This window comes from Benincasa hispida, chromosome 3, assembly GCF_009727055.1.
Source record: "Benincasa hispida cultivar B227 chromosome 3, ASM972705v1, whole genome shotgun sequence".
NCBI classification, from domain to species: domain Eukaryota; kingdom Viridiplantae; phylum Streptophyta; class Magnoliopsida; order Cucurbitales; family Cucurbitaceae; genus Benincasa; species Benincasa hispida.
Genome location: NC_052351.1, coordinates 51,331,739 through 51,342,285, shown reverse-complemented (window position 1 = coordinate 51,342,285; position 10,547 = coordinate 51,331,739). Strand labels below are relative to the sequence as shown.

Below are 10,547 nucleotides of genomic sequence, written 5' to 3'. Positions count from 1 at the left end.
GACTTTCTATAGTCAGAATAGTGTCACTGTTGGAATCATAAACAACAACACTACTTTTTCCACATTGTCATCGAGGAAAGCCACACATCGAATTTACCTTGAAAGACCTATAAGAAGGAGCCAACCATTTGCTAACAACGTCATGATCAATGGAAACTCTAAGATGAAGAAACCACCACATGCTGATCAAAAGACTTCCACAAAGATTTCAAAGGCCTGCAAAAAAGAGAAGTAAAACAATTTAACACTTAACGGCTAGAGAGACCAGATATGTTTACTTCCCTTACAGAACCATAGAGTATAGATATTTGATCTACGGCCTCGTCATCATAAAGGACAAGTCCTAGTGCCTCAATGGATTTTAGCTATGGGGACAAGTCTTTGTCAATGGTGTATGAGGACCAAAAGCAACAACATATTTGTCATAGTTGATGACTTACCCTAAAGTTCTTTTTAGACACATCGAAAAAGTGAGTATGGGAAGCTAAACGAGCAACACAAATACCAATGATCAAATTATGGGTTTCAACCTCACAAAGAAGGCTAAAGAAACCCTCATAGGGAGATAAAGGGTCTCATTGGCATAACCTTCCATATGCTAGAAAGTTAGAGGAGGTTCACCATTAACAAGAATTTGGAAAGTGACATAACTCATACACATATTAATCAAATGAATCTACATATCACTAAAACCCATCTTTTTCATCAAACAATAAAGAAAATGGTCATTCAACCATGTACCCGTAACCCATATCTAATTTTAAAAATACAAACCCTTTTTGGTAGGTGGAATTTTCAAATGACAGCGACATTCATAAGCTTAAAACCGACATTAAAAATCTTTTATAACACGATCTTTGATGTCGATTTTAACCGACATTTGTACTCCTGTAGTGTAAGTTTTAAACTGACATTAAAGTCCAGTTTTGTAATTGTGACAGATATAAAAAATGTCAGACTATTTACAAAAATAGCAAAAAACTACTTTGAACAAAAACACTTTGGTTGACGGAAATAATTTGATCAAGAATTAGTTTGAGCCTATTAACTAAAACTTTGAAAATAAGTTTGTAGTAGACATAAAACTAATATAGGAAAATTCTATCTAGAGATGTCCATGAGATAGGACAGAGTTGGGAATGGCTTCCCTGTCCCTGTCCTCGCTCCCTATCTCAGTCTCCATCCCCATGATATTCTCCATTTAATTTAGCGGGGATCAGAATAGGGATTCCTAGTGGGGAATTCATGGAGATCAAATTTCCCATTTTATTTTATTTTTAAAAAACCAATTAACTTAAATAAATACTATTGACAATTTTAAAATTAAATAATTAAATTTTTCACTAATTATTTTATATGATTAATTCAATGAAGATTTTCAAAAATAGAAAAATAAGGAAAACTATTTACACAAAATAATAAAATTTAATCATTTTAGATTTCTATCAGTTTCATTCGCTGATATACACTGATAGACTTTCATTAGTCTCTATTAATGATAGACTTTTATCAATTTCTATACTCGATAAACGCAAATAGAAATCTATCCGTGTCTATCATTTTTTTTTTTTTACTATTTTTGTAAATAGTTTGACATTTTTTATATCTATGAAAATTTTCCTTAATTCAATTTGAATTTAAAATGAAATTACTCAAATTTTATAGTAGAAGGATATATTACCTATCAAATTATTCCTATATATAATCTAAATTTAAATATTCAATTCAAACATATCAATTATTTAAGAAATTTAACAATAAAACTTGAAATCTGAACCTCATAATAATAATAATAACAACACAACAATAATTATTATAATAAATTAAAAAAGAGTTTAAATGGAATAGGGACAAGGAATAGCTTTCGAAATTTTTTTTTTCTCACTTCCTCCTCCATTCTCCGCCCATTAGCAAATCGGAAAAATGAATCTATTAAATATGTTACCATTTTTTGCTCCTGCCTTTTGAAATGAGGACAATAGACGTGTGGTTGAAACGCTTCGTCAAGAATAGTGTCATTGTTGAGATAACTAAGGCATGTTGAAGTGACTTCTCCACTCACCACATGCCAATACTTTTGGTAGAACAAACTTGGAAGACCACCAAGTGCATTTGATTTGGGCAACCTTAAACCTCTCCAATAAGGTTTGAATGAAAAAAAAAAAACAAGGAAGAAAAAGCTCTAAACGTAAGATCTTCAAGATTCTGAATTCAAGCTTTCAAGTGAACCATGGGGTGGACAAGATTTATTCATCTTCAAACATATCTCTCTCTTTCTATTAAGTACAAGAAGAGAGATTCAGTCCACAGATCTCGTGATTACTAATACATTCATATGCCAATTGAGCTATATTCGCTTTGGCTATATTTACATATGTATATGTATAGATATATAAATATACATATAGCTATATATTTAATACGTCAATATATCCATACATCAGAGAGTTTGCCATCAATATTAAGAATTAATCAATAACTTCGACATCTTTTATGACTATACATAAAACATATAAGAAATTTCATATATTTATCAAAGTATGAATATGAATAAGTAAAATCGACTTAATCATTATTTTAAATAGATTTTATACATTTTTTCAATTTACATATATTTCTTTAATATATCCATTGACATATCCGTAAATTGAAATACCAATTGTCCCACAAACTAGTAGTAATACAACAATAACACTATTCCTATTCTTGATATTCTTGTAAACCATGGAGAGAGGACAAGACTTATTCACCTTCAAACTGATTATAATCACTCAACTCTAATGCCTTGGATCTCAAGGGTATCAAGCTTCTTGGGTCTTTTGTAATACTTGAGAAGGAGAGAACTGCAAACAACACTCACAGAAGAGGCTGCCATTGCAGCTCCTGCAATCCATGGTGGTAACCGAAATCGAGTTGATGGGAATAGGACTCCTGCTGCAATAGGGATGCCGAGGAGATTGTAACCAAGTGCCCAAATGTAGTTCAGACGGATCCTGGAAAATGTTTTCCTCGAAAGATCGATGGCTGTTATGACATCCTCCAAGTTGCTTTTCATGAGAACTATGTCAGCTGCCTCAATAGCAATGTCTGTGCCTGCACCAATTGCCATTCCAACATCTGCAGCCACAAGTGCTGGTGAGTCGTTGATCCCGTCTCCGACCATTGCTACCGTATGACCCAAAAACTAGTTGTCAAAATTCAGAACCGTGGTTAGTGAAGATGATAGAAAGGAGAAAAACAACATTAAAACTAATAAACTTGATCAAAATTTTGGTGCTAGTTCATAATTGAATGTCAATGATGAAACAATTTGTAGGTGGCAACATCTTGACCAAGATTATTTACTACATGTAAGCTTCTTATATTTCAAACAAACATCAATCCAATTAAACCAAAACTCATAGTTCCATCGACAAAGTTCCAAGGCAAAAAAAGAATCTAGTTGCATTCAAAATTTGTGAGGTTATAACTTAGGAGGCGTTTAGGACTCCAACTTGCATTGGATAGAGTGGGCTATTATAGCCCACCCAATGTTGGAGCCTCCCATTACAATAGTTGAATTTTTCAATTATTATAACTCCCACTTAGCTACAGTAAAACTATTTGAGAACCCTCATTCTTCAGCATTTACTACTTGTAGCCATCCTCTCTTATCATTTGTAATCCAGATTAAAATAGTCTACACCTTAAACACTTACTATTATAATCCAGACTAAAATAATTTACATCTCAAATACAGACTTTATAATCCACATACTATAAGAATCACTAGCTATAATAACTAATTCAACACCCCAAATAGCCCCTTATAGTCTATAAATAATAAGTTTTCTATTTGGAGAAAATGTAGGTACCTGTAATCTCTTCACTTCATCTGCTTTCTGGTCAGGTTTAGCTTCTGCAATTACATCATCAATCCCAACCTCACTGGCTATGGACTTTGCTGTCCCCCAATTATCACCTGTCACCATGATAGATTTAACTTTCATGGCCTTGAGTATGGAAATGACGTCGCGAGCGCTTGGTTTTAGTGGATCAGATATGGCAAGAACCCCTGTCAATTTCCTATCAATGGATACCAAAATTCCAGTTTGAGCCATTTCTTCAATTTCTTTTAATATTTCTTCAGCTTCAACAGGTATGAAGATGTTCTGATCTAACATAAGCTTCTTGTTCCCTACAAGTACTTCTTTGTTTTGAACAATGGCCTTGACTCCATGTCCAGTAATGGAGATAAAGTCTTGTGCTTCAGGCCAAGTTTGGTTATCATCGTCTTCTTTAAACTTTTTAGCATATTCGACAACGGCTTTAGCCAGTGGATGCTCGCTGTTTACCTGATTTCAAATGTAGAATAAAGTTGTATAGTTATGAAAAACTTAACTTGTGTAGGTAGAATAAGAGAAATGTTAAGTAATCAAGCTGACCTCCGTGGCGGCGACTAGTACACAGAATTCTTTTAGAGCCATATTTTTAAGTAGCTTAATGTTCACCACAACTGGCTTCCCGACTGTTAGAGTTCCAGTCTTGTCAAACACAATGCAATCCACCTACAAATTATTATTCTCCTCAGCATTATATTAAAATTCTCGTGAGAACAAAGTAGAAAAATGGCCCCAAGCCTGTCAATGTTCACAAGTTTGTAGAACATAAATTACCCAAGTTCTCATCATTCTGTTAAAGCCCATATTGAGTTACTAGTTCTTGTGACGAGTGAACTATGTCCTGAAAACATTAAAGAAAAGAAGCTAGGAAGCACGGATAGGATATGTGTCCTACATGCACGGATAGGATATGTGTCCTACATGCACGGATAGGATATGTGTCCTAATTTTGGGCACAACTGGGACATGGCTTGGATACGACTCTGAAAAATATATAACCTAAAAATTAGGAGAAAAAATAGAGATTTTCTTATAGATTGATCTATCCTAAAGTATTAGGATGACATCTTCTTCCTTTAGTCATAGCCAAACAAATCTTTCAATATCTTTTAAGATTTCAAATATTGTTAATTGACTTAACTTCGTATATTTTTTTAGTGAAGCATATTTTGTTTTCATGTTAAATTTACATGTTTTTATCTAAAGAGAAGTACTAACGTAGATTTTATTTTAAAACAAAGTGTTTCCAATGCTTCTATGTCCCATGTCTGTTTCCGTGCTTCTTAGGATGAAAATATGTAAAACGAGAGTTATTGGATGGAATATTTACCTTATGAGCACTCTCTAATGCTTGGCCACCTTTGATTAAAACACCTTTTGATGCCCCGACTCCTGTTCCAACCATGACAGCAGTTGGAGTTGCCAAGCCCAAAGCACAAGGGCATGCTATGACCATAACTGAGATACCAAACTGGAGAGCAAGTTCAAAGCTATCCATGGAAGAAGGTATCCAAGTCCTTGGGTAGCCACCATACTTCCCCGTGAGAAACCAGACAAGCCATGTTGTCAATGAAAGAACTATTACCTACATAGAGAGAACAGAATTGAACTAGCAATTATACATATATAGTTTAAAAGGAAAACTACAAAATCCACAGCTATGACCTGCAGAGGTTCATTGAGCTAAAGGTAAGAAATGAATCAGATTGATCTTTTTGATCAAAAGTACTGGGGGGGAAAATAAATCCATGGGAAAATTATTGAGGTCACCAAGGATAACTAAAAGGTAAAAAAAAATCTTGTTGGGAGGCTCTCTCAATAACAAGAAACTCTCCTACTCTCCTATAAGTTTATGTTTTATTTATTTTTAATTAGAGCAATGAAGGGCTGAATCTTAGTCCTTCCTATGAGTTTGTTAAATCTTTAACAGGAAACAAGAAAATAAATGTTCTTAAGATTAAATTGATCAACTAAAAGATTCTGAGAATAAATTGCTCTCCTAATACCTTAGGAGCAGATTTGCAATTTTCCCTAAATGAAACTATGAAGATACATTAAATTATTAAGGAAAAGTTAAGAGCATATTTTACTGACCATTGGCACAAAAACCTTAGAGATGCGATCTGCAATTTTCTGGACTGGAGCCTTGGCCATCTGAGCTGATTCAACAAGTCGCACAATCTGTGAAAGAGCACTTTCAGATCCAACATGTGTTGCCCTCACATGTAGCACACCATTCTCATTCAAGGTGCCTCCAATCACCGTATCATCCCTTCTTTTTGCCACTGGCTTGGCTTCCCCAGTAATCATGCTTTCATTGACATGACTTTGTCCCCAAACAACAATTCCATCTGAAGCAACTTTTGCCCCTGGAATGACTTTAATCACATCATTCTTTTGTATCAATCGACTATCAATTTCTTCCTCCCTAATGATATTTCCATTATTATCAAAAGTAAGCAAGGTTGCTGTTTCAGGCACCAACTTCATAAGCTTGGCGATAGCCTCTGATGTCTTTCCCTTTGCCAAGACCTCAAGATATTTGCCAAGGAGAATGAATGAAATAAGCATGGAACTGGTCTCAAAGAAGTCTGTGGCCTTAAAATCACTAGAGGTTGCAGATCTTAAGACCATGTAGACTGAATAAAAGTATGCTGCATTTGTTCCCAAGGCAATCAAAACATCCATATTTGCAGAACCATGACGCAATGCTTTATAAGACCCTGTATAGAATCGCCTTCCAATAATGAACTGTACAGGAGTTGATAAAACCCACCTCAGCAGCTCTCCAACAGTCATCATATTGACAATTTTGGTATCTAGCCCATCCTTAATACCAGGTATATAAGTGAAGACCATGGAGCTTAGAAATACTGGAATTGTAAATATCAGACTCCATAAGAATGATCTGTAGTACTGCTTAATTTCTTCTTTTTTATAGGCTTCTCTGCCCTCTACTTCAGGAAATATTGTCGCCTTAAATCGACCAGATCCAGTTGATTCAATCACTTGGATTATATTCCTAGGTCCCGTGACATTTGGCTTGTAAGACAAGGAAAGTTTGTTGAGTGCAGGGTCAATATCAACACCTAGAACTCCGGGAAGTGCTTCCAGAGAGCTCCCAATCAATCTCATTGAATTCTCAGATCTCACTCCATCTACATGGAGCTGTATCTTGCTCACATCTTCTTCTGTGCTAATAAGTAAAGCTTCAAATCCAGAATCTTCAATGGCTTGGAGAAGTTGATTGCAGTTCAAAATTCTTGGATTATAACAAACTTCAGCTTCTTCCGTGGCTAATGCAACTTGGGCATTTTGAACTCCATTAATTGCTTGTAATGTAGATTCCAAAGTCGTGGAACACGAAGTGCAAGTCATTCCAATTACACGAATTCGACATCTTTCAATCATATCATCATTAACTACACTTGCTTCAAAGCCTGCATCATTAATTGCCTCACATATTTGATCCACCTGTGTTCATGGTCAAGAGGAAATCAAAACTTCAATTCAACGTGATCAAGGTCTTGTAGTCAGTGTCAATGATCTTCACTTTACCACCTTATGGCAAATAGCAACCATAAAATCCATATAAATAAAACCAAGTTGAGGCTAAAAAGTATTTGCTTCATCCATCTATTTAGATCCCACTATATTCTAAGAAATGAAAAACATTTAATCCTAATCATGGGACAAAATATCCTATAGCACATTAAACAACACCTCTAACCCTTTACAATTGATCAAGCATTAGAGTTGAACAGTCAAGCCTTATGCATTAAACAAACAATATAATCTCTCACCAATTTTAAGCACAATCAGATCGATTCAAAAAACACGCAACGTAAGCCAACAAATACTTAACTTGCACGTCTAACATCACAAATTTCAAACATTTATTTTAAAATCACATGAAAGCGACTCCAATACAAGGCGAAAACGGATTTTTTTTTTTTTTTTGAAAAACAGAGATAGATACATACATTAACGAAGCTAGGGTAAAACTGGACTCGAGCTTTGGCATTCAAAACACCAACAACGGCTTCACGAATCCCAGGGAGGCGTTTGATCGCCTTCTCGACAGAGCCAGCACATGCAGAGCAGGTCATTCCGGTGACGGAGAAGAACGCCGTGGACTCGATCACCGGCAAGCTGTTCTCCGGTAGCAAAACCCCAGCTGGGTATTTGGGCATAGACGGATAATGAGGCCGCGGAGAGAGATTGCTGCTGCTCTGACTCCGAATACATGCTAAGGACCAGAAATTCGTTGCCATGGATGATTAAAACAGAGGTTAATCAGAGAGAAAGAGAAGGATTTACGATGTGTTCATAAATTGAAATTGAAATTTGAAACCAGAATGCGCATGAGAAAAAAGGAAGAAGGAAAGTGGCCGCCCTTTTCAAACTTTAAATCGTGCGAATATTTATAGTGGACACATAATTGACTTTCGTATTATTGTATATATTTGCTTGACAACAAAGTAATGACGCATATNTATTATTTAGATTAAAATATCATTTTTGTCACGGTTGTTTGAAGTTTGTTCAATTTTAATCTTGTATATACTTTCTCTCCACTTTTAATAAATTTTAAATTTAGTCCTCAATGCTACTTTGTTGTTTATTCTTATTTTTTTTTTGTTATCTATAGCATATTTACTTTAAATTTTAAAAATATTTTCACATATTATATTTTCTTGCATAAAAATTATTAGGTTTAAATACTACTTCGATTCATATCCTTTTAGCTTTTGTTCATTTTGGTCTTTATATTTTTAAAATGTTCATTTTGGTCTTTATACCTTAACTTTGGTTCATTTTGGTCCTTGTACTTTCAAAATGTTCATTTTGATCCTTGTATTTTCAACTTTTGTTCATTTTAGTTCTTGAACTTTAAAAATTTAACCATTTTGATCCCTTAAAAATGAAACAAAAATGGAAATGAAGGAATCAAAATGGTCACTTTTTGAGAGTACGAGAACCAATATGAATATTTTAAAAATACAAAGACCAAAATGAACCAAAATTGAAAGTATAAGGACTAAAATGGACATTTTAAAAGTATAAGGCCAAAATGAACAAACACTGAAAGATAGAGACCAAAATAGTATTTAAACCAAATTATTATTATTGTTTAATCAATTTTAGTAAAAATTAACTTTGAAGGGTTAAATTTAAGATTTATTGAAAGTATGAGGATTGAAATTGAACAAATTTCAAAGTATGAGGACCAAAATTGTATTAATATTGATTAATGTTATAAAATAATTAATAAAAAATTATATAGATCTTGTTAGTAGATGAAAGAGAAAGCCAAAATGATCTAACTCAAGTGATATAACATAGGCTTGGTTCTCTCACCCAAAATATTATTAAAAAAAGTAGGTGAGTGAGAGAAACTTATAAACGGGCTGTTTGGGCCTAGATTAGAGTGCATGTTTGGAGCTCCAACAATTTTTAATTAGGACTCCAATTATTATATCCCAAATTAACAACAATATTTACTATTCTTTAACCCATGGTTTCTATTGTGTTCACTATTTACAACCTATCGGTTTTTTCTCTTGGCCCATCTTTTCCGTCTCTCTTTCTTCTCTGTTGAATATAGTGCTAAGATCTTAGCTCATCTCTTCCATTTTCGTCGATTCCACTCTTCATATATGACTTTTCTCTCTATCTTCTTCGTCAATTCCACTCCTCAAATGTGGTTTTTGTCTCTTTCATCTTTGTCAATGTCACTCCTCAGATCTGGTTTCACGTCTCTTAATCTCCGTCGAAACCAGGTCTGGATCCTTAAAGCCCCTAACTTTATTTCGTCTAACCCTTCATAGATCTATAGATCTATGTTTAGGGTGGTACTCCTCTTGCATGTTTTTCTTTAGATCTGATTGGGGTTTCGTCTGACTTTCTCCTTCTCGTTGCCGTTCCAAACGCATCTGTTCCTTCTTCCTCTTGCCACTCCAAATGAAGGATTCCTTTGTCACTCCAAATGAAGGATCTCCTTTGTCGCTTCGTTCGATTTTCTCATTCTGTCGTTTCATCCTAATGTTTAATTTGTTTGGTTGAGGGACAATTTTGCTTGGTGGGGGTGGGGGTTCTTGTTTGGAGAGTGGTAGGGGTTGAAGGATCCATTGTGGAACTTGGTAGGGGGAGGAGGTCTAAGGTAATTTTATTTCTTTTTCCCAGCTGATGATGAGGTCTTTTTCTCTCTCTCTCTCTCTTTTTTTGTTTTTTTTTTCCAATTTTAGCTCAAAAGTTTCAATAGCTTTGATTTAATTCTATGTTTTTTATTGTAAATTTTATAAATTTTGGTCTATGTTTGTCCATTATTGGTATTTAGCGGATGATTTCATGTTCATTGTTTGTCCATTTTGGTCTCTATTTGTCAATTATTTGTCCATTTTGTAAATTTTGGTTTTTGTTAGTTCATTATTTGTCCATTTTGGTCTCTATTTGTCCACCGTGCATGCAACAAAGTCGAATTGCATGCAAAAATCATGAGCCAACTCCAAGATATTCTTGAATTGCAGAATCGACAGAGGGTGAAGTTTATGCAAATCATATTTTGCAGTGTGCAAGATATAGAGAGCTTCTTGCCTGTTTCCACAACCATGAAGTTGGAGTATTGCAACCTCCTCTTGAAGAGAATATTTGATCAATTCATGT

At 34.5% G+C, this 10,547-nt stretch overlaps 1 protein-coding gene across 1 annotated transcript; it reads right to left on the bottom strand.

Moving 5' to 3' along the window:
- Nucleotides 1-2,572: 2,572 nt before the first annotated feature.
- LOC120073994 (probable copper-transporting ATPase HMA5) lies at nucleotides 2,573-8,298 on the bottom strand. The gene is made up of 6 exons (XM_039026947.1): nucleotides 7,865-8,298; nucleotides 5,976-7,355; nucleotides 5,212-5,466; nucleotides 4,425-4,547; nucleotides 3,855-4,334; nucleotides 2,573-3,184 (listed from the first exon to the last, which is right to left on the bottom strand). The coding sequence occupies exons 1-6, from the start codon at nucleotides 8,153-8,155 to the stop codon at nucleotides 2,768-2,770; spliced, it is 2,946 nt and encodes a 981-aa protein (XP_038882875.1). The 5' UTR covers nucleotides 8,156-8,298; the 3' UTR covers nucleotides 2,573-2,767.
- Between the last annotated feature and the right edge of the window lie 2,249 nt (nucleotides 8,299-10,547).